The following is a 24,362-nucleotide window of genomic DNA, read 5'->3' as shown; positions in this document are numbered from 1 at the left end:
TTGGGCCACTATCATGCGACCTGACAGCACACAATAACAATGCGCCTCACTGGGATTCAAAGAGTCGGGGTTTTCGGGCATATTGCCCAAAATAAAATACTTTTTCTCTAGTGGTTGAGTGCTCGATTCGTGAACCCAAGATTAATTAAGTTGTCTGTTGTTTTCGCACAAAATTTATGTTTAACAGATTTGCACAATTAGCTGGGTGCAAAATTAATTTTATCTGAATTTTTCAATTTGTAAAGGGAAACTTTGTTTGCTTCTATTGCCAACAAGAGCAACTTCATTATTTGGGCTGTCAACTTGTCTACGTGATTTGCCGCACATGGAAACATAAATGTTTTTTTGAATTTTTTTCTCAACCACATTTGCTAATAAAGAAATATATATTTTTTTGGAACACACATTTTCGGTTGGCTAGTAAAGATTAAAAAATAAACACGTTTCCTTTTGACAGAAAGAATTTAATTTTAATAATAAACTTTAAAACAAGACATCACAAAAAATTATTAATTGCGGAGGCACAGAAAATTTATAATATAAAAAATGATTTTCACATTTCGAAATTGCAGCTAAAAAAATGTTTTTTTTTGACAATTTCAATTGAATTTAGGGAGATAGTGAATATTTTGTTTAATAAGGTTTCAAATTTTAAAAGAAACTACAAATGATTTTACAAGTTTAGCAGAGCAGAAAACCATATTTTTATTTGTTCCCAAACAATGTTGAAATATTTTAGATTCGTTGGGACATCTTTGTTGGTACAGGGTCTTCCGTAGGACTTAAATTTAGACTTTGTTGCAACGAATCATCCTAAAGACTCTTCCATCTACGCCACTACAGTCTATAGAGGCATCAAAATGATCTCGGGGCGGGGCGGTGATGACATCCCACGCTGATTCAGCATGTTCTATTCGCTGTTTTTGTAATAGTTGCTGTGGTCGTCCGTTGATGCTTTCGGCAGGTTGCAACAAAATCAAGTATACGACGCCTGGCACGACGACTGCATATGAAAATGAATTTGTATAGCCAGCGGCGGGGCCAGCACACAAAATTCGCAAGTAATTAAAATAGGAAAATGAAATTATGTATAATGAAAATGGCGCAAAGTGTGTTGTGCTGATTTCTGCTGCCAACGCCAGTGGAAACGCCATAAAGAGTGGCTAGAAGAAGACCGGAGGCCCGACACTAGTGGCAGCAGCTAGCTAGCCGATCTAGCCTAGTCTTAGTCATAGATTGTCCTGTACTGGTCGTTGTCGTGATCGTGTCGCAGCGGTAACTGGAAGTTGAAAACTCGGTGCGCAACATTCAACCCATTTTCTTAATTTTTGATTGCTAAGATGGATTTCCCGTCAATGGGCCAACATATATATATGGATTCATAAGCAGAGGAAGAGCCACATCTGTCGCCCGCTGGCAATTCGATTTTCCTTGCTGGTCTATTGATTGGCCGTGCATTGGCGTACTTCTTATTAATAGCTCAAATATTTTATAGCGATTTGTATCTTTGACTTTTTCGATTTGGCCACGGATACGAAATGATTTCGATATATACAACGTATATAAATATAATTATTTGCTTATGTAACAGCTGCAATTGTGGAAATTCTTTTGCACAATCGTGCCCGCGTCAATCAATTTCACTTCCTCTCCAATAATTTCAGTCGTGTATTGTTGGCTTCCATAGCTTCACACTTTCAAGTTCCCCATATCACTCAGTACGTCCAGTTTTAATAATAAGCAGATATCTCTATAGATGCGATAGTTCTTCAATATTCACAAGTGCAAAGTAAATGGACCCCGAAGTTAACCCATTTCGGGCATTGTTCTCATTCTCCAGACTGCCGTGCTAATGATCTATTGGCCTGCTGGTTTGAGTGTGTGTTTGTTTTATTTGTTTCGAATTTTTCTATCGAAACAACTTTCGGAATTCTTAATTTTCAATTTTATTTTCATTGACCTCAGGCTGTCGAAAGCATCGAACAATACTCGCATAGTGAATATATCGAGGAACACACGACCAAAGTGGTGCAGCAAACAACAAAGGTAAGTCGGTTGAATTAAACTCTGCAATTAGTTATTTATTTAACGTAGAAGTATTACAAAATTAAATTGGGTATTATATATTGTCGATTTTTTAAACATTCAAATCAGATCTATAAACAATAATGCTAAACAAAGTTTAATTTAATAGTGAAGATCAACTGGGTCCCTCAAAATTTAAATCATAATCGATTATTGTTTTCAATCAACATTCATTAAATGTGAATTGAGGTATTTACAAAAACAAAATTAATCATTTATTTATTTTTTAAATGGCGTTTTACTTAACTTATAGCTACAAAATAAGATTAAATGATCTTAGGGAACAGAACTAGTATTTTTTTAAATATTTTATAATAAATATAATAGCACCAAACTGAACATTTCCAGAGCGAGCTCGTCAACGGAAAATCTGAGATCACCTATCGCAGTGTAGCATTTGAGAAATTACCTCTACCCACGACAGGCGGCAACGTTACAGGTATGTACAACCCAAATTCAGCAATAAAAAAATATAAATATGAAATAATATTCAAAATAATTACACGAGCAAGTCTCGCAGCAAAGTTAATCATTTGTAAATAGAGACACCTAGCCGTGCATAGCCATGCATTTAATTAAATCGCAAATGTTTATTTAATCTAAAAAATATTTATGCGCCATTTAAGCAGGCGACATGTATTTTGTATTTGCAAGAATCTAGCGCAGATGAGGAAAATATAAATATCATAGGTAGTCTATTGTCAGACGAAAATATTCGTGTGTCGTAAATCTCTGAAATGTATACAGAAATATAAATATTCAACTATTCATTTGCGATGCGGCACATTTGGATGGGACACCATGGACAAGTGGCAACGCACCCAAGATTTCGGGTGGGAAAATGGACGGATGACGGGCGCGTGACGGCTTATCAGGCTAAACGCTGAAAGGCGACAACTTAATTAGACAATGACTGAGTTCTGGGAGGTCTCTAGTATTTTGGCTGCATTTTGCGTTGATTTTTCATCTCACTTTTCAATGGGTATTTTCGTTTGTTTCCCATTTCCACACGTTCATTGACTTGGGCACTCGTGACTCGTGTTAAAGTAATTGGGTATTCAATTATGTAGAAGCCTGGTAATTACCAAAATTTATTTGGCCATTTCTGGACTGACGAGCGATTTACGAGTCTCAAATCGCTGCACCGCAATTTAATGAACATTTTCAACATGATTAATGAGGTTTCCACCCTCTGCATGCAAATCAATGAACAGCACTTTGCACTTTCCTCTCCGTGCAAATATTTGCTCGATTTTTCACGCTTCCATGCAATTTTCAAGCATTTTCGCCGCTTGGCTAGGCCATGCTGGGGCTGGGGCGGATCAGGGGGATGCACTGGGGGGCAGTGGGTCCTCCTGATCATCATTAAGATCACAGGCCGCGACACGTTTCATTTGGTGGTTTTTTCTGGACCACGCCTCGTTGTGGGTTTTGGTTTTCTATGTCGCGCTCCATTTGCTTTGAAGATGGTTTATTGTAAATGATTCGTTTTGGCCAAATGACATAGATTTGTTGCGCATTTGTTGCATTGATTTTTCATTGCCCGTCAAATGCAAGGGGCAATATATAAATATATAGCTAACGTTCGAGTAGACTCCTACGAAATTACAAAGTTTTTATAGGCTGGAAAAACGTAAATCTTTGGCATATTTCGACAAAACTAATAATAAATCTCACATTTATTTTCGCTAGCTTATGTAAATTTTGATTAGTCAATAATCGCTGCCAAGTACTCATCTGAAAGATCAACAAAAATTTGATTGATTTTGGCCAATTGCTTCAGTTGAGACCTGAGACCCAGCTAGCTGGCCATTTGCAATTTCAAATTGATTTCCCATTGCCAAAAGCCATTACATAAGTATTGGATAAAAGCGTGCGGCTCATCGAATGGAATGTTTTCCACTTTAACGATTAATACGACATAATACGGATATAGAAACGAAATGATTAACACATTTTCGGCATACCAACAAGACTATATTTGTATTCTATGGGTTTTATGGCCGAATCGCTGCTTTCACGCCAATAAAATAAAATATAGAATTGTCTATATGTTGGTTCGTTTTATTTTTAAACGCTTCCCGCCGGTTAAATGGTAAAATATTAATAAATTCGATGTCGTCTGAGCTGCAATAAGTAATAAATTTCATTTCACCGCCGATCTTCCATGGGCATTCACATCCAAAAATCTATAGGTGCGATTGCAATGCGTATACCTATGGTTTTGACCCGAAGTCCCCCTTTTTGCACCTTTCGACTTCGAAACATTCGAAATGGCGACTGTTAAACCAATACCAAGATCGAGCAGAAATGTATGCTAATACTTGTATTTATATAAAATATATATATACGCCACACATAGATTTGGGCGCATAGCAAATATTTCCAATTTTCTATCTTTTTATCTTTCATATGTCGTTCATTGGTCCGATCTCTCCTGCCTTATAGAAGTCGGCCATATTTTCGAAAATCGCCGACTTTATTGGTATGTGTGTGGATCGCTGCGCTGCTGCTGCGCTGCTTTTGGGCCACGGCAGCAGACGCATCTTGGTGGTAGGAACCGATGTGCTTTAATATTTTGGCCTTAATTTCGATTTGGAACTGTCGATGTTCACTTGAAATCGGGACGTGGAGACGCGTGGACCTACAAACCGTCGCTGGCAATTAAAAAACAAACCGTTCTCAGCCGAATAACATATTAAAATAAGCAAATAATTCAAGTGCATCATAGCAATCGATTGTCAGGACTCTCTAGCCAGTGCAGGACATTCGCTCAAAGAGCCGCCAAGATTGTTCACATTTTTATTGTAAATACCATTATATAACCTTTCTAGTCGATTGCCCAAGTGTGAGTGTCCAAATCAATAATTTCCCATCCGATTCGAATATCTCAGTCTTTTTTGCTTTGGCCAGCAAGGATATGTCAAGCATTTATTGCGAAAATTAATATTTTTATTGGAATTTTCTCGCATATCCTTGCTGAGTCGAACAAGAAGTTATTGTTTCGTTGTTAAATTAAATTGTTATAAATTTTAAGTGTCTTTTTTTGCAAAACCAATCGCGTACGCTTGCCGATTCAATTGAAACTCATATTTCTGAACCGAAAATCGCATTACGGGAAAATGCACTTCAGTTGGTTAACAGAGAAACCGCCCACGCCGCTAGCCACCTGGGCCGATCACTCGTACTTCTTCCGTCCGCAATACTATAAGGTGACCGTATCCGAGCGCGATCATCCGGAGCGGACGCACGTGTACTTCAATGAGACGATAATACCGGAGAACCAAGGACTAAATGGTTCAGATTTTATGCCAGTGAATTTCAAATCATCGTTTTCAATTGTTACGCATCAAGGTAAATTCCGCCAAACGGCTCATTCTGGAGGGCCAAAAGCAGCCCCTTTTGATTCTTGACGCTTTGCCAAACGAAATGACGTCCATATAATGTCACATGCAGCTACCGAATAATCCTGACTAAATCCGCAAGAATTTCTCATTTGTGTTAATGACAAAACTGACACCAAATTCATATTCAGATTCGCATTCGCATTTACATTCACATTTTCAATTGAATTCAAAGCGCGGTAAAGCGCCAGGCGGGCCCACACAGAAAGCACTTGCGAACTGGGCAAAGAATTTTGAATTATTACCCAAAAGTCCCCCGGTAGGTTGTCGTCCTCCTCTGGGTCCCCCAAGGTCCCATAGCCATTTGTCTACAAATTATTTTCTATGATTTATTATCAGAATATGCAACAAAGCGTAAAATTCGTTTGGCTTCTTCCACATGCAATTTCTCAATGGTTGCGTACTAAGCACTGCGATGATAGTTTACACTGATCAACGCGGGTTCTCCTTGCCAAGACTTACTCAACCCGATTTTGGTAATTGAAAAAAATCTATTTTCAAATAGTGCCAAAAGCTTAATATTTATTAAAATTAGGTTTGGACGAAAAAGTAAAAAAAAAAAAAGCCAAAGCCCGGGTGTCGCATAGAAATTTTTCAAACTTTCAAATTGTCATCGAGAATCAATTGTTTGTATAAAAAAAAAAATTAGTCCAATAAAATAATGGATTGCCAGAAAATGTTTAGATATTTGGATAAACTATTACAATTATCTATTTTTATTATCTTTATATTGTTATGATGTGTTATTTATATGTTTGAAAATAATAATAAGCTAACAATATTCAACGAGATTCAAGAACAAGATTATTCTGCAAGCATTTTGGCTGTCTCTATTGGTCAAACCAGTTTATTGGCAATTTTGAAATACATATGTAAGAAGTTTAAGAAGTATATTATTTAATATAATCGTAATTGCTTCAGGAATTGTAAAATTTAGTTGTCTGCTGACCTGTGTATAATTTTTATTCGCAATGCGCAAATGGCAAACTCCCGCTGATATATCGAAACCATACTTACATATATGCCATCGAGCAATCGTAGGCCTGCCCAAAGCGGCCCAAGAGTCATTAAATCTTTCATTTGTATTGCCAGCGTCCATTAGATGCCAAAGATGTCCGAGTTGTCGTGGCCACCGCCTCATCCTCAGTCCCATCCTCAGTCGCAGTCGTATCTCATGCTTCAATGGGCGGCGCTGGCAGGTGATCGGGAGCAGAGGGGGAGCGGAGGGGCGGCGGACGACGGACAGCAGCAAATGTTCAAACATAAATAATCATATTTTCATTTTTTTTTATTTGGTGGGGTCTCTGGGATATTCACGCATAGTGGATAAAGTTGTCTTGGCAGCCGCTTTTTAATAAATTCCATTTCTTAAGAGTTTTTTATGAAATGCTTTTTATCCATCAAATGCCTGCACTCGACACAATATTTTATCGTTAATTTGCAAAATTATTTTTGAACATTTTTCGAGATCCCCTTTCAATTTTACAAGTCATTTAAAATCAGGAAAGTGAACAGTTGAAGTCAACTGTTGGAAAGTATTCCGAAAATGATCTTTTAAAAACTCGAAATATTTATTTGATTTGAATTTTCATTGTCTTACAAGTCTTGCATATTTCCTTTAATTGTTTTGCATTCTGCAGATACTTCTTGCCTTTGCCAGCCCATAAGTTGGCTATAAATTTTGCCATATTTCACTTGGCAGATTCTTCAAAGATATGTTCGCATTTTTCTTTGGCATCCATTGTCTTCTGTTTTTTAGGTGCCTTAGTTTGTTCACATATAATTTCTTGTTCTAAATATTAGATGGGCACGCGACACGCTCCTCTGATTTATCTGTGTTTACCGTCATTGTTTTTTGGTAAGGATGCTTGTGGCAAAAATGCTCATTAATTTTGATGGATCAAAGCTAAGCGAAATACTATTTCGATGAAAGTCGAAAGCTTAGTGGCTACTTTAAACATATTTATGATAGGTTTGACATCGTATTTTCGTGGGAAATTAAATGTTTTTTTAATAAAACAAAATTTACGACAATGGTCAAGTGGGGTGTCATATAAGTAACTAAAAATATATAAAATCATTAATAAATTTTGTTGTAAAATTAAACTTGAAATGTAGTGTCCAGCTGATTCACTCTGTTCTGTATCAACCCCTTTTCATTTATTTAAATAATTTTGTCAACAAATGCAGACTTTCCGTTTCTAACTAATGATCCTCCTCGCGGAATATACGATATAATGTTTTGACAGCAAAAAATAACTTTGGAATGTTTGTGTATATAAAGATTCTTCCCGGATTTAAAAATATCGAGAATTAAATATAAATTCAGACACGTGCATAATAAGGTCTTTCTATATTGATCATTCCAGCACATAGTCAGATATTGGGGTATAAATAGGCTTTTATGCATTTGTGACATATACTCTGTGAAAAGTTAAGGGGAGGGATGCAACTTATGGATGTGGCCATATAATGTTCTATGTGGAACACATACATATGTGACTGGGAAACATAAAAAGTGTGTCCTATATTTGACCTCAACGAGATTCAGGAACGATGTTGTTTTTATTTTTCTTGCTTGATGGCGTGGGAAAGTATAAAAGCAATTGTAGGCGTTGGTGGAAATTTCTTTGGAAAGCCAGAAGATTACTAGCCACTCAGTCGATGCACAGCATTCGTTCAGTTGAGAAGTGATTTGGACTCCGGGTCCCCAGTGCCAAGGATTATTAAACAAGGATACACATCCAGCCCAAACCAGAATTTTATTTATCTATATATTTGTGGGTGTGTCTTCTCAATTAGAGAAAAAGTAAGTGGAATTCTGTGAAATATTTTTAAATATTGTGAAATATTCGAAAGTTAATCAAAAATAAATTTATGGGCTTATTAGTAAGAGTGTCTCATAGTTATATGATATGCTGTTCGGGAACTTTTAAAAACTTTGAAATTCTTTCAAGGCAAATAACATTCGGTCCAATTAATTTACTTTTTGGTGCGGACCAAAAACAACATGGTCTTCGATCTTTAGATCTGTGCAGAGACCAGAAATAGATTTTGTGGAATAAAAAATGGCACGCAAATTCGAACATAAAAATGAAATTATGATTTTTTCAAACTTGTGGCGCTCGCCCACGCAAATTATTTGAAAAATGTTTTGGTGACATAATTCAGGGAATACAAAATACATCTATTAAATGGTATACAAATAGAGTTTTCGAACATGTGTGCTTTTATGAGTACTGTACCTATCGAACTACTTGGTAAACAAATTATACCATTTTTACTGAACAAATACGAAATATTATAAAGTAAATTTACTATGACTATTTATTTTAAATGATCTGTTTTATGTTAGGTCTAAAAGATTAGATTCTACTTCTTTTGAGGTGATACAAATATAATAATTATTAAATATATTTTATGTATGATTTTCGTTTTTTGTATTTTCCAGCTGAAGTCAGAATGCCGAGCGGTAAAGTAGACAAGCCCGTAATCCAGGACAACCGTGATGGTACCGTCTCCGTGAAGTACGATCCCCGCGAGGAGGGATCCCACGAGCTGGTGGTCAAATACAACGGAGAGCCCGTGCAAGGTGAGTGCTAGCAGGAGAATTAGCTTTTCATATGCTAATTTCGGTTTGCAAACAGGATCTCCCTTCAAATTCCACGTCGACTCGATCACCTCCGGTTATGTAACTGCCTATGGACCCGGCCTGACCCACGGAGTCACCGGTGAGCCGGCCAACTTCACCATCTCCACCAAGGGAGCCAGCGCCGGAGGCCTGACCATGGCCGTCGAAGGACCCAGCAAGGCAGACGTAAGTGGAATCCCCTGTCCAGATTAGAAACATGTATTACAAGAAGCTACCACTTGCAGATCAACTACCATGACAACAAAGACGGCACCGTCTCCGTGCAATACCTGCCCACTGCCCCTGGCGAGTACCAGGTGTCCGTTCGTTTCGGCGACAGGCACATCAAGGGATCGCCGTACTTTGCCAAGATCACCGGTGAGGGACGCAAGCGCAACCAGATCTCGGTGGGCTCCTGCTCCGAAGTGACCATGCCCGGTGACATCACCGACGACGACCTGCGTGCCCTGAACGCATCGATCCAGGCGCCCAGTGGCCTGGAGGAGCCCTGCTTCCTGAAGCGCATGCCCACGGGCAACATTGGCATCTCGTTCACGCCACGCGAGATCGGCGAGCACCTGGTGTCGGTGAAACGCCTGGGCAAGCACATCAACAACTCCCCCTTCAAGGTGACCGTGTGCGAGCGCGAGGTGGGCGACGCCAAGAAGGTCAAGGTCAGCGGAGCTGGTCTCAAGGAGGGTCAGACCCATGCCGACAACATCTTCTCTGTGGACACCCGCAACGCCGGATTCGGAGGTCTCTCCGTCTCCATCGAGGGTCCCAGCAAGGCGGAGATCCAGTGCACGGACAAGGACGATGGCACCCTGAACATCTCGTACAAGCCCACGGAGCCGGGCTACTATATTGTTAACCTAAAGTTCGCCGATCACCATGTGGAGGGTTCCCCCTTCACCGTCAAGGTTTCCGGAGAGGGCAGCAATCGCAAGCGCGAGAAGATCCAGCGGGAGCGTGATGCTGTCCCGATCACGGAGATCGGCAGCCAGTGCAAGCTGACGTTCAAGATGCCCGGCATCACCTCGTTCGATCTGGCCGCCTGCGTCACCTCGCCCAGCAATGTGACCGAAGATGCGGAGATCCAGGAGGTTGAGGATGGCCTCTACGCGGTGCACTTTGTGCCTAAGGAGTTGGGCGTGCACACAGTGTCGGTGCGCTACTCCGAGATGCACATCCCCGGCTCGCCCTTCCAGTTCACCGTGGGACCACTGCGCGACTCTGGTAGCCATCTGGTCAAGGCTGGAGGATCTGGCCTGGAGCGTGGCGTCGTCGGCGAGGCGGCCGAGTTTAATGTGTGGACCCGCGAGGCGGGCGGCGGTTCCCTGGCCATTTCCGTGGAGGGTCCCAGCAAGGCCGACATTGAGTTCAAGGACCGCAAGGACGGAAGCTGCGATGTGTCCTACAAGGTCACCGAGCCAGGAGAGTACCGCGTGGGTCTAAAGTTCAACGACCGTCACATACCCGACTCGCCCTTCAAGGTGTACGTCTCGCCAGACGCCGGCGATGCCCACAAGCTGGAGGTTCAGCAATTCCCGCAGGGTAACATCCAGGCGGACGCCCCCTACCAGTTCATGGTGCGCAAGAACGGCGCCAAGGGTGAGCTGGATGCCAAGATTGTGGCTCCATCCGGAACGGACGACGATTGCTTCATTCAGGTCATCGACGGCGAGATGTACTCGGTGCGTTTCTATCCGCGCGAGAACGGAATCCATGCCATCCACGTCAAGTTCAACGGAGTCCACATACCCGACTCACCGTTCAGAATCAAGGTGGGCAAGGATGTGGCCGATCCTGCTGCCGTGCATGCCAGCGGCAACGGACTGGACGAGGTGAAGACTGGACACAAGGCCGACTTCATCATCAACACCTGCAATGCCGGCGTTGGCACGCTGGCCGTGTCCATCGATGGTCCGTCCAAGGTGGCCATGGACTGCACGGAGGTGGAGGAGGGCTACAAGGTGCGCTACACACCTCTGCTGCCTGGCGAGCACTACATCACGGTCAAGTACAACAACATGCATATCGTGGGCTCGCCCTTCAAAGTAAACGCCACCGGCGACAAGCTGGCGGATGAGGGCGCCCAGGAGACGTCGACGGTGGTCGTGGAGACGGTGCAGAAGGTGGCCAAGGGCGGCAAGAACACGGGCGTTCATTTGCCCACCTTCAAGTCTGATGCCAACAAAGTGGTGTCCAAGGGCATGGGCCTGAAGAAGGCCTACATCGGCAAGCAGAACCAGTTCAGCATCTGTGCCACCGACGCGGGTAAGTTGATCTTAAATCTTTTGACATAATTAAACCACTTTTTTTTTAATTTTTGGCTAACTTATTAAATTACCAATTTTATTTAAAACTAAAATTCAAAAAATTGGTTTAGCTTTGATTTGATTTTAATATCCTACATTTAACAGTATCAATCATTAATATTTTAAGCAACCAGAAACATTTACCCTACTATTCAATTAAATTGTTTCAATATAAGTTAGTATTTGTTTTTTCATTGATTTTGGATAGAAGAGAAGTGATCTATTAAACCTTATTTTAACCTTTAATTTTTGTATTCTTCCTTTCAGGCAACAACATCCTGTACGTGGGCATGTACGGACCAAAGGGACCCTGCGAGGAGTTCCACGTGAAGCACGCTGGCCACAACAACTACAATGTGCAGTACCTGGTGCGCGACCGCGGCCAGTACGTGCTCCTAATCAAGTGGGGCGAGGAGCATATACCCGGCTCCCCATTCCAGATCGATGTGTAGGCCGGCCAGGCATATGTGTACGTGTAGATATATGCTTCGCATGTGTATGTGTGTGGGCGCGCATGTTCCAGGGTCAAAAGTCGTGTGTTTCTTGTTTTCATCATAACGCTCTTTGTTTAATTTTAATTTCTTGATTTATCACCATATTTTAGGTAAGTTTTTGTTATTTGTACATACATGGAAGAAAGAAGCTTCTGTTTTTCGACGCGCCATTTTCACTCTATAAATTGATCTTACGTTTTATTTGTTTTCTTGTGAATACATAAAATTAACAATAGCCGATATGAATTTAGACAAACTTCATGGAAACGAACTTAAGCACAACTTCGACACACAAGAATTACTATTGCAATGCGAATAAATCTCTTAAACAATTATTTAATACTTAAGCGCAAAATTTATGATGATTATAATGATTATGACGTATTATGTTTTCTATTATCACTATCGATCATGTAATTTACGTGAAATAAATCAAAACTTAAAAAATAAACTACAAAAATATTTCTTAATTCCCTTTAAAAGGATGTGTTTAACCGTCGCGTACAATTGTAGCTCTAAACCAAATAAAGCTTACAAATAAGTTGGGAAAAACTTAGCCTAAACTTTCGCATTACTTTTCGAGCACGCTGTACACCGTTCCATATCGGTTGAACTGATCGAAGATGTCATCATCGCTGGAACTGGAGCTCGATATATTGGCGAGGGTCTGCTGATTGTGAGGAGCACTTAAGGCGGCTGCCAACTGCGGCGTGGGCTGGTAGTAAACCGAGTGCCGGCTGTCAAAGCTGCGACTGCCGATGTGGTATTTGAGGTATTTGCGGGCCCAACGGTCGCCAATGAATCTTCCGAGTCCCTGCTCGGTTAGAGTGAAGTTGCCCGAGTCCGATGCCGAATAACTGTGCAGCAGGATGCCTCGCTTGGTGAGCTTGAGAGGCGGTGGAATCGGCTCACTTGCAGCCGGTTCGCAGCAAGTGGTGGATGTCACCACCGTGCAGTCAGGATCGCCGCTCGAGGCGCTGGCCTCCTCCAACGAACTGCCCGTTGGGGATCTCGAGCTGTTTGCCGCTGGTTGTTCCTCGGTGCTGCTTACGGCGGCTGCTCTTTTAACTGGTCGTTTCTTGGTGAGAACGCGTTTGCAGGCCGTGTCATTGACCAGAGCTGTGGAATTGCAGGCCACGCTCTGATTGTTGAATATCGCCAAAGATTGCTCAGCCGGTGACTGCGGCTGTTCGTTTGAGGTTTGTTTTTTAGTTTTCCGTCGCTTTATGTTCTCTTCCCTTATAGGAGGCCTTCGATAAAGCTAGGGCTCGCTTCAGTTCCTCTTCTGAGTCGCACGTCTTTTCGAAGTTGTCCTTCGGAATGTCTTGGGCATTAGAGCTTCCAGACTTCTTTAAATTGGTTTTTGGAACTTTACTTGACGAATTCGGTTCGGGTTTAGTCTGCGAGTCGGGTGAGCGGTTGGGCGCCTCCTCAATGATTTGCGGCAAAGCCGGAGAAATAGCGGTGTTAGCTTTCTTTTTTCCCGAATCGCGTGTTTTCGTTTTAACGCCTGCGGCGGAAGTCTTTCCGGTTGCAGCCGATTTAGTGACTATTTTGGCGTTTTCTGAATTTTTCTTCGGCTTTTCTTTCGAGACAACTGGATTTTGATTCAAGATTTCATGAGAGGATGATGATGAGTTGGTTACATTTAACGTTTCAGGATTACTAATAGAGCTGCTTTCTACCAAAATCAATTGTTTAGGAACTTGAGGGGAACTGGAATTATCAACGTGAATCGTTGCCTGCTTGGAAATTTTCTTAGCTCCAGAACATTTGGATTTGAGATTGCCCACGGACAAACTTACAAGGCGTTTTCTTTGCATCACTTCCTCCTCGGATTCATCGGAAGATTTGATTTCGATGGGGCTGTGAATTTTTTTTGCATTGATTAAACCTTTGTCGTTGGCCAAGGGAGTGGTATTGGTCTCCTTTGTATTTTTTTTCACTTCAGTTCCTACAGGTTTTGACCCTTTTTTTCCTGTGATTTGTGGAAAACACGAGGGAATCGATGTAACAGGCTTGGGATTACATTTGTTTGCTGAAGATTCCAATTGTGCAGATGAATTTCTGGCACATTTCGACTTGGCTTGTCTTTCTTTAGAATATTCGTTTTTGATATAAGGATGACTTTCCTTTGGATTGATCATTTCATCGCCCTTTTGAACTGGAAGCATTTTTATAGGGGAATTGTCCTCTTGCTTATTGTTTTGGGGCAGATTCAAAACCGGCACCACAATTACCTGTTTCTGAGCTTTTTTTGTGGCTGATTCCATTATAGTAGACGCTTTCTTTGATTTCATGTTTGCCTCGCAGAAGCTTAACAAGCGTTTCCTTCCCTTGATTTCATCTTGGCTGCTTTCATCGGAAGACTCGGATTTGGTTTGTGAATGACTTATTTTCGGAATCGGCAAGCCATCGCCCTCTCCAGATGGCGGCATTTTTTTTGTGTCAACAAATTGAATAGACTGTTCTTCTTTGATTTCTGGCAAAATGTTGGAAGACACTGCATTAGCCTTCTTTAAAGACTTCTTCGCCGTAGAAGATACATATTTTGTTTTTTTTGTTGATTTTGGAGTTGTACTTGTACTCCCCTTGTTCCGCTCCAGAAAGTTAACCAAACGCTTTTTATACAAGACCTTTTCTTCATCGGAAGTGTCACTATCAAACATGTGTACGTAGTTAGCTTTTTTAACCAATTTTGAGGCCGAAGCAACCTTCATTTTCGGTAATCTCTGCTCGTGGCACTTGGATCGAGCCGACTGTGGTGAAAATTTCCTAACAGCCACCAGTTGCTGCTTGTGCTTCCGAGCCATACCCTGCGACTCGAGGAGCAGGGGGCTACTGCGGTTCTCCACCACCCACTCCTCGGTAGAGCTGTTGGCAATGTGTACTACATTGGAGCAGAGACGGTCGCTGTCGCAGCAGCTGCACTCATTTTCCGGCAGCCTTGGTCGCAGGTCCATGTCCATGTCAAAGGTGTGATGACGACGCATGGTGTGCATGGTCCGCGATGCCGCCTGGCGGTGGTGATACTCACGTTGACCCCTGTCATACGGACAGTACTGGTAGGCACTTCTGGAAAGCGCATGATGTCTCCGGCAGGAGTGACAGTCGCAGCCGTTAAATGATGGATCGTCCTCACTGCTGGACGAAGAGTCAAACATCCAGGAGTTGGCGCGCCGCTTTCGCAGATGCTTCCGCCTCACATGATGACTGCTGGAGTGGATGCAGTGCATCGGCGTGGCGGCCAAGTAGGCCAGCTTGCGCTCCTTCTCCCGTCGGCGGTGCAGCAACGCCTGCATGTGGTGGCGGTGCTCCTGCTCGTCATCGTAGGCGTACTTGGCCCTTAGTTCATCCCGTTTGTGCGAGTGCTTGCGGTACATCTTAATGGTGGTCATGTTCGAGTTCTTGTTGGTTGTGTGGGCCTTGCGCCGGCGACTTTCTTGAATGTATCGGGCCGTGTCAATCGAGTGCAGCGACTCGTCGCTCTGGTCCGAGATGGAGTGGTCTTGAGGGTGGAGGTATTTCGGCGGTGTGGTCTCCAAGTAAACGCTGTTGTGGCGCCGCATCCAGCGGCCCACATGGTGTTCAATCTGCTTCTCATCGAAGGTGTCCAAGATGCGATCTAGCCCCGCCTCCCGCCACTTACGCTTGTGCCCCTCGACAACGGGTACCGTCTGGTTCAGGATCTCCTCTATCTCGGCCTTGGTCTCGTTGTCCTTCCCCGCGCACAGGATCAGTGTCAGCTCCGCAACGCTGGTGGTGGTGGTGTTGATGTGGCCCAGTTCCAGTTTGGCGTCCTCCACATTATCCTCCTTGGCCTCCTCCTCGTCCAGCAGCTCAGGGTTCTGGTCTTCGTCCTTGAATAGATCATCAAACTCCGACACATCCACTTCCATTCCGTCGTCCATGGTCGACCAATCCTGCAAAAACACGGCCATCAGAAATAGACGCCACTAGGAATAATCCGAAAACTCACCTTCATCACACTGGACCATGCTTTGGAGCGCTCGTAGACCATCGCCTCCAGCGTTTCCTCGTTCACCAGTGCGTGCGTCATGTCTGCGGGCTCATTAATTTTCGGAATATATGCTTAAATACGGTGGAAATCAAAAATTATTTTGTAAAACGAAATAAAAATGCAAAATGGCTGGAGAGTTGCCACCAGTGTGACCGCCGCCAGAGCGCCAAAAAATACCAAATGGCCAAGGAATTAACCGTTTGATTTCGTTCTAGCTGAATAATATTTGAAAATGTTGTTATATCCGAATATGTATACATTTTTTGATTTCCTAAACCAAAATACAGAGATTACTCGAATGATTGAATATCTCCCAATTTCCAAACAATGTGAATTTATTAGTGGTTTATGTTTTCATTTATAACATTCATACAATATCAAATAATATATTCCTTTATTCTTTTTTTTTTATAAAACTATTATTGTAAAGAAAAAGATTTTGTTATTAATGTTTTTTTTTCTATAATCTACTGTTACTATGAATAGCAACTTAAATAAAATAATATCAAATTAATTAACAATTTGTCTCACACTCTTTATAATTCTTTAAATTCAACAATAATTTTGTATTCCTTTGATGGACTTTATCTTTATTTTATTAGAATTTGAGCTACAGTTTTTAATAGTTGTTTTGTCTTGGCTAACAAGAATTAGTTAGTTTTATTTTAAGTATTGCAAGCGTTGCCAGATTGAATCGCTTGTGCTGCCGAGTTCCCAGTTGGGCGCCAAATTCGAATGCTGATTTTTGTGGGGTTTTTATTCTGAAGTTATATATGTTTTACATTAGATTAATATTGCAGATAAACAAACGAATACATATTGTATGCTTAAATAACTGTTCAATTGAAATACATGTACATCGCTCCCGCTTCTCCGTTGGCCACTTAATGTCGGAATCAGTATCGCTCCAGCGTTTCAGTTTGTTTTGTCTCGGTCTCGTTAATAATGTTGTGTATATAATAAAGTAGGTTGCTTGGAATCGGAATTGGCTACGGCTTCGCCAGTTACTTGCGGTTACGTATGGCGCGGTCCATGATCGTATTGATGCGCGTCTCCGAATAACCAGGAACGAGCATGTGGATCAGCTCCTTCATAAAGAGGTCACTCACACCGGGACTGGAGCGCTCGGCCAGCTCGAACACGGACTTCAGGTCGCCAATGTCGCTGCCCACGCCCAGGTTACGTCCGCCGCCACCAGATCCTCCTCCGCCTCCAGATCCTCCGCCGCCGGAGTACTTCCGCTGGATGTCGCTCAGCACGGGGAATAGGAAGTTGTTCAGACAGGCGCTGTTCGTCTGGACTAGGCGTTGTCCCGCCGCAGTGTGCTTGACATGGCTGGCATGGTTGGTGGCCACATGCTCCTCATGGCTGTGGCTGTGGTTGTTGCTACTGCTGCTGCTGCTGGCGGCCAGTGCGGCATTGGTTGCATGGAATGATTCACGTTGGCTGCTGCGACGCTGCTGCTGCTCAGCCAACGACGGAGTCGGAACTGAAGCCTGCAGTGGCAGGCCCAAAGAGGCGCGGCGGTCCTCCACCTGGTCCAGAGGCGCGGCCGAACGCGACTGGCGCAGCTCCGGCTTGGAGCTGGAACGCTTCTGCTGCAGCTCATTGGCCGACGAGGAGCTGGTGACGCTGTTCGGCGGAGGAGCTGCATTTAGCATGGTCGTGGTGGCGTGCTTGTTGCTCAAGTTGCTGATGTTATTGTTGTTGATGTTGTTATGGTTGTGGTTGTGGACGTGGCTGTTCTGGGGGGGCTGGGCGGATGCGGATGAGACAGCCTCGTTGGCTGTGATGACGGACACGGAGGAAGCTGACGCCGCCACGGCGTTAACGGAAGATGGTGATGCGGATGCGGCTGGAGCGGCCTGACCACCACCGCCGCCGGACGGAGAGTGTGTGGTCTGCATCAGCTTCTGCATGGTCAGCTCGTGCTCCTGCAGTTGGAAACTGTTGACGCCCGCCCGCGGAGCACTGTTGATGTGCAGCCCCTTGACTGTCATGATCCAGGGCTCATCCTGGCTGCTGCCGCCCTGCTTGGCATCCGAGTCCGAATCGGAGTTCTCCGACTCTGTCTCACTCTCGTCGCCCTTGGAGAGCTTCCACTTCTTGAAGCGATCGATCAGGTCGATCAGGTAGGCGTTCTTCTTGGCCTTCTTAATAAACGGGTACTTGAGCAACTCCTTGGCCGTGGGCCTGTTCTCCGGATCTTTGTTCAAACAGGCCTCCACAAAGTCCTTGAACGACTTGGTGTAGTTACCGGTCAGCTGGGGCGGATTGTTCTTCGGTATGAGGAAGAGCACGCGCATCGGATGCAGCTCCGAGTTGGGCGGTTCGCCCTTGGCGAGCTCGATGGCCGTGATTCCCAGCGACCAGATGTCCGCCTTGGCGTCGTACTGCGACTGCTTGATCACCTCGGGCGCCATCCAGAAGGGCGTGCCCACGAACGTGTTCCTCTTGGAGGTGGTGTTGGTCAGTTGGCCGGCAACTCCAAAGTCCGCCAGCTTGACATCACCTTGCTCGCTGAGCAGTACATTGGCCGCCTTGATGTCCCGATGCAGCTTGCGCTCCGAGTGCAGGTAGTCCAGGCCCTTGAGCACCTCGCGGAGTATGATCCCGATGTGCATCTCTTCAAAGGAGCCGGCCTTCATCAGATCCAGGGCGGATCCACCGCCCAGGTACTCCATGATGATCCACAGCTTGGTGCCCTTGAGGAAGCTGCCATAGTACTTGGTAACATACGGCGAGTCGCACTGCGACAGCACCATGATCTCCTGTTGGATGTCGTCGATCTCATCCTCGGCCTCCTCCAGATCGATGATCTTGATGGCCACCACCTGCTGGGTGCGGTTGTCGATGCCCTTGAACACCTCACCGAAGGAGCCCTTGCCGATGCGCTCCTGCTTGGTGAAGATCAGCTCGGGATCCACTTTCTCCGTCCAGGACATGTTGGCTGATTACCTGGCTGCTTCTTACCACTTCCCACTTCGTGGCTCTTGGCTCTCCTCCTCCTCCTGCGCTTATTTCCCAGGTTCCCTGGCTGCTCAGCTGGTTCTCGACTGGCTTGGAGTGGACCCAACTGGACTGGACTTCTCTATGGGCTATTTGGTGGCGCTGCTTCTCTGTGCGGGCACTTGACTAATAATTTTCGTTGGTATCTCATCTAATCCGAGAAATCTCTCTCTTTTTTTTTGCTGCGAACAACTTTGCCGGTGTGACCAAAGGTGAGGGGGCCGTGAAATACGAAAAATACTGAACACAAAGTGGCGCCAGTTTTGGAACGCTTTACAACATTGCTGCCACAGAATTCCCTTTTTCATTTTAATTCCTAACATTGTTTTTACCGTAAAATGTTAATTGTTATTTGAATATTTTCTTAACCTGATTTTTGTTAGGTGAGTGTTATATTAATTTACCATTCTAATTTCTCATTTTTATACCATTCATAAATTCCATTAATATTGAAAACATTTAGCTGAGGTCAAAAATTAATAATTATTACATAAAAGTGTTAATACATAGTTTGAAATTGATTTTTGGCGTGGATTTTTAACTCTTCCATTGGCTTTAAATGTGAAATCCCTGTTTTCTGCAATTTTGGTTCCAAAAATTTATAAACAACCCAGGACACATAAAACAATGAGCACAATATTTTTTTAAATGTACTTTATTTATGTAATACATGTGTTAAATTTTTACAAATCATAAAACGGCGTTCCTTCTTTTGGATAATTAAAAGAAAGTATTTTATTGGCGAAAAGACGAGACTTTCACAAATGTGTTTGCATATAAAACATTTTTACGGTTCTTATACAGATACGGCTACATATATTGTTTTTGTTTGGTTTCAGTACCCACTTTGCCTGGGTACCGATCATCTGATTCGTCAGTGATTGCCTCTGACTTGGGAATTCCCAGAGAGTAGCCAACCAGCAAGGAATCCGTTCAAGATTGGTTAAAACTCAGACCTGGTCTAGGTTTCCTTCGATTGAGGAAATACCTGTTCAAGCCGGGCTATCAAAGTATGTGGCGGAAGCTCTCTCTTAACATGTCACTTTACGTCTGAACACAAATTACCAAAAAGAGGGCGAACGGGATATTCTAAGACATAGACCTATGAACTAGGGGAAGGGTTTCTTGTGTCTTATTACATAATTGAGCAGCGGGATCGGGCCTCGATTCCAGCCACCTCGGCCACCTCAACAACGGGGGGAATGTTCTCCCCATCGCTGGACTTCTCATCGGCCTCCTGGCCATCGACATCCTGGTCCACGACTTGCTTCTCGGCGGGTATATCCTTAATGGGCGAGCCGCCCTTCTTCGGCGTCTCCAGACCGGCCTCCTGGCCCACGGTAACATTTTTGCTGGGCTGCTCCTCCTCCACCTCAATCTCTTCTGGCACGCTGATCGAAGAAGTGTTTGCTTGTTGCTCCTCCACGCCGGAAACGTTTGGCTCCAGACACAGCCGGGTCGGAGAACTGATAGTCGTCTTGGAGAATCTCGAGCGCAGCAGGCTAAAGGGCGAGGCCAGGTTCAAGCTGAACAAGTCGAAGCGGGCACGCTTTGGCGGCGACATTTCCACATCTTGGCCAAGGTCATTGGTCGACTGTGATGCAGAAAGTGGCGGGGGTGTGCGCTCACGCTTGCGACCACGGCCAAAGAACGAGAATGAAAAGGACGAGCTATTGGGAATCTCCGATCCCACGGTGGCATTCATGCTGGCGTTCGTGCAGTTCGAGGTGTCCAGGTCGCTGTTGCCGCACCTGTACGTGCCCACTTTCGAGGGCGTCAGTGAGTCAATGGGCCGTATGCTTCGCCTGCCGCTGATCTGGGCAAAAGTGCGGGCCGGAGTTCCTGCCGGCGAACTGGAGGGCTGGGCAGCCAGCTCCACCTCTGTGCTCTGCTTGCTGCTGCTGCGGAAACCAAAGAGATTGCGTCCTGGTGTCGACGTGGCCGTCGGCAGAGCATTAAGGTTACCAATAACGCTGCGTATAGGTGAGGCATCCACTTGTAGCGGTTCCATGTCCACATCTTCCTGTGGAGTCAAGGAGCCAGCAACCGAGGTTGCAGCTGTTTCAGGTTGATTCTGCTGGGCTGGCGAAACGGGACTCGGCTTACTAATGGGAGACTTTTGTAGGCTCCCCGACTTGCGTGTAGATCTGCGATCCTTCGAAGGAGTGCTGAGCTCAGGAATCACCTCTACCTCATCTTCGATTACCACAACGTCTAGAGCCGATGTGGTAACTTCAGCGGCAGCCTCCTTTTTGGCCTCTCCTTGGCATTCCTTCTTGTCGGGACTGGTGGCCACTTCGTTGTCCTTCCTTTCGGCTAGCACTTCGTTATCATTCTTTTCAACCACCAACTCTGTTATCTTCTGTTCGGCTTCAACCTCCTTATCCCTCTTTTCGAATACAACCTCCTTATCCTTTTTCTCGGCCTCCACCTCCTTTTCCTTCTTTTCAGGGACCTTATCTTTAGGTTTCTGTTCTTTTTGATCCTTGGAGCTTCCGTTTTGTGTTTTTTCCTTTCCGTTTGTGGGCTTGCCGACGCCATTCTGGTTGGATCCGCTCGACGAGGAGGAGCTGGTGGACGAGCTTCTCTGCTGGGTTGGCTTTTTCAACGCTACGAAGGATTCAGTGATTTTTTTGTTGCCATTCTGGGGACTATTTGAGCGGCCATTGCTGCCGGATGACTGCTGCAAGCGTGACACAGTGCTTCCACCGCTCAGTGAGAGTGGTATACGACGTCCACTGCCACCAGAGCCACCTCCTCCTCCACCACTTGTGTTGCTAGCCATTTTGCTTAACATTGGTTGGATTTCCTTCGACGTGTTGCACGATCTCTGCAAGGGACACAAACGAGGGGAATGATTTATTAATTGATTACGGACTGCTTACACTGGAAGTGTAGAGAAAATGAAAACGAAAACTAAACACAGATTGACTTGCGGTTTGTTTACACCACATTCCTTTTGAGAACCGGCTCCGAAATCAATACCCCCACCCACTTACCACAGTTTTGCTGTTCAACATGAGAATTTTTTAATCACAGTAAGTCTCGGAGTATTTTCACTATGCTAGGGTGCTAAATCTGAACGACGCTTGGCGTATTTTCTTTCGGATTTGCTTTTACGTCCTGACGGTTTCGTGTCTGAAGCTTAACTTGAACAGAATCCCAGCCTGCGCTGCCTTAAGTAGCTAACCGAAGGATCAGGATCAGTACAGGTACTCCGAAAATTAACCAACTGAAGAAGATGAGACAATCTACCTGGCGAGACAGCTGTCATTTATGACGGACATATGTGCACAGATTAGGACGCGTTAATTACCGGAGAAGACCAATTGCCCGGCGACATATGCTAATTTATACCTCGAAATGTCCAAATACAGGAAAAACGCTTTTAACAAATTCGCTTTTACATTTCGGGGTGGTTCTTTTCGTTTCCCTACTCACTTACTTTATTCTTTGGTTCTGGTTGACTGATTCGCTCCCCCTAAAATTTTTAACCGGCTTCCGTTTTATTAAATGTATTCGAACAAAGTGAGACACAAACTTAACAAATACAGTCCAACACGCAAAGCTAGATGGACAGAAGAAACAAACAAAACAATGTTTTCCTTTTTATCGCTTGCCTTGCAAGTGAAATGATTGTAAAGAGTAAGACAGGCAGAACCAAAGAAATAGTACAACAACAAAGACGTTGAAAATGCAAGGAGAGGGAAAATTTCTTGTCATAGGCCGACCTACACTGCACAGACAGCTCGATGCCAGATAAATGCGAAATCGAAAATGGAAATAAAACGAAGTGTGAAGTACTCTAACAAGTAAATAAAAGTATTCTTTTTTATATATTTTTTTTAAAAGATAAGCTCAAGATGTTTTTGGACAACAAAGTATATTTCTATAAAACAAACCTAAAATGCATTTTTTATTTATTTTTTTTTTATACTTGAGAAGATATACCCCGAATGAGGGTATCAAAACTAGTTGCACCCCAGGTGCATTTATTTAGCAGAAGTGATGGGAAAGGTAGGGGACGGCTTTTAGAAAGAAATTGCAACGGGCAGCGCCATGGTATTGGGTTTTCTTTTTAGAAAGTGGAAATGCGAATGCTGAAAATCGCGGACAACGAACGATGCTGCGAAAATTTAAAAATAATGAACACAATTGCAGCGACAGACTGCAGATATGATATGTTTGTGTATGTTGGCATGTGAGCATGTATTTATAGCCAAGCCCTCTTTGATGGGGGAATCATTATTGTAATGCCCTTTTCGCCGTTTGTTTTGACACTCATTTCGCGGAGTTTATTAAACTCGGCAACAAGACGAGCATAAATGCCTGTTTATATGGTTGAGTGGTTAATGGAGGTTCTGCTCCAAGTCAAGTTAATCAATTTCAACGAGTTGCGATCGGATCAGCAGAAAAAACATAAACATACGAAGGAATAAAAAATCAGAAACACACACACGTGTGCTTGGGCAGTCTGTCTGTGTGGGTAAAAAAAAAAGGCGGCATACAGTGCCCGCCTAAATATTGAACATAGTTTTAAAACAAGGAATTAAGGGGATGTTTATCAAAAAATATTAATAAAAAACCGTTTTTTAAGGTTATAATATGGGGTTTCGTGTTAGTAACAAGAAATCCCTGTATTTTAAATTTCCTCAGGGTTTTATTGTCAACGCAGACCTCTATGCTTTGCCACCACTGTACTAGGCAATTGTCGGAGGCTCAAATACCGCGTTCGTTTTTTAAAATGGCGGCGCGACAGCCGCAATTGGCGATAATGCATTTGGGAAAGAAATACTTAAAACTCGTGCGCCAGTGTTCTTTGAAAACATTCGCGGGGCTATAAACCTTAAGGTTTTATCGACCGGTACTTTATATTTTGCACACTTTTCGCAATTCCGAAATTAGTTTTCTTTGTACGCGCAAAAATTTATGTACACCTAGCTCACAATCCTACCGCAACATAAAAAGGATGCGCGTTCAATCCGATTAAATGTAAAACATTTTTAGATTTCAGTAAAAAAATATTATTGCAAACACACCCACCTTGGTAATGTTTTAATTTTAGCACCACAACAATTAATTTGACAGCAATTTCGTTACGACAAACAACTTGATTCCAATCCAACCGACGCCGATACAAACAAATTAAAAGCAACGCTCCAGTGTGACCATGGCTGGCTCATTAAAATATACCGTCGGGGATCGAAAGATATACTAAAATCTACTGAGGTCTTTTAATAACCTTTCTAGACTAATCGCAACAATATCAAATATGCGAGGAAACAATGAAAGACTTTCAAAACATCCGCATTTTCTTAAACGTTAGTATTCTCACTAAAAAAATATAAATAAATAATTTAATTGAAAAAAAGTAAAGAATTTATAATATAAGTTCGGTTA

General features: G+C 43.6%; 4 protein-coding genes across 14 annotated transcripts in view; 1 reads left to right on the top strand and 3 right to left on the bottom strand.

Moving 5' to 3' along the window:
• The window catches only part of LOC108047546 (filamin-A), a 32,603-nt gene extending 20,220 nt beyond the window's left edge, over nucleotides 1-12,383 (top strand). For 7 of the 11 annotated variants that reach the window (XM_017127765.2, XM_017127762.2, XM_017127761.2 and 4 more), the window contains 6 exons: nucleotides 1,966-2,046; nucleotides 2,434-2,524; nucleotides 8,941-9,081; nucleotides 9,137-9,306; nucleotides 9,366-11,397; nucleotides 11,706-12,383. In XM_017127765.2, the coding sequence (XP_016983254.2) occupies nucleotides 1,966-2,046; nucleotides 2,434-2,524; nucleotides 8,941-9,081; nucleotides 9,137-9,306; nucleotides 9,366-11,397; nucleotides 11,706-11,890 (2,700 nt within the window). In that variant the 3' untranslated portion in view covers nucleotides 11,891-12,383. Of the gene's footprint in view, nucleotides 1-1,261; nucleotides 1,298-1,965; nucleotides 2,047-2,433; nucleotides 2,525-4,689; nucleotides 4,934-5,122; nucleotides 5,440-8,118; nucleotides 8,299-8,940; nucleotides 9,082-9,136; nucleotides 9,307-9,365; nucleotides 11,398-11,705 lie in introns of those variants that run through there. The other 4 variants (XM_017127768.2, XM_017127766.2, XM_017127767.2 and 1 more) reach the window with 4 other exon arrangements.
• On the bottom strand, nucleotides 12,118-16,202 carry LOC108047548. Its single transcript, XM_017127771.2, is given in 3 exon segments — nucleotides 12,118-13,169; nucleotides 13,171-15,855; nucleotides 15,912-16,202. Coding segments are annotated over 3 exon segments (3,432 nt in total). The 5' UTR covers nucleotides 15,993-16,202; the 3' UTR covers nucleotides 12,118-12,503.
• A 487-nt stretch (nucleotides 16,203-16,689) lies between these two features.
• LOC108047564 (serine/threonine-protein kinase 25) lies at nucleotides 16,690-19,181 on the bottom strand. Its single transcript, XM_017127802.2, has one exon. The coding sequence runs from the start codon at nucleotides 18,896-18,898 to the stop codon at nucleotides 16,958-16,960; it is 1,941 nt and encodes a 646-aa protein (XP_016983291.1). The 5' UTR covers nucleotides 18,899-19,181; the 3' UTR covers nucleotides 16,690-16,957.
• Nucleotides 19,182-19,669: 488 nt separating this feature from the next.
• On the bottom strand, nucleotides 19,670-24,137 carry LOC108047562 (formin-J). Its single transcript, XM_017127799.2, has 2 exons — nucleotides 24,006-24,137; nucleotides 19,670-21,792 (listed from the first exon to the last, which is right to left on the bottom strand). The coding sequence occupies exon 2, from the start codon at nucleotides 21,757-21,759 to the stop codon at nucleotides 20,098-20,100; it is 1,662 nt and encodes a 553-aa protein (XP_016983288.1). The 5' UTR covers nucleotides 21,760-21,792; nucleotides 24,006-24,137; the 3' UTR covers nucleotides 19,670-20,097.
• Between the last annotated feature and the right edge of the window lie 225 nt (nucleotides 24,138-24,362).

Source organism: Drosophila rhopaloa, unplaced genomic scaffold (genome assembly GCF_018152115.1).
Source record: "Drosophila rhopaloa isolate 14029-0021.01 unplaced genomic scaffold, ASM1815211v1 contig_178, whole genome shotgun sequence".
NCBI lineage: Eukaryota > Metazoa > Arthropoda > Insecta > Diptera > Drosophilidae > Drosophila > Drosophila rhopaloa.
The sequence above is the reverse complement of the archived record's forward strand: the minus strand, read 5'-3'. Positions and strand labels throughout refer to the sequence as shown.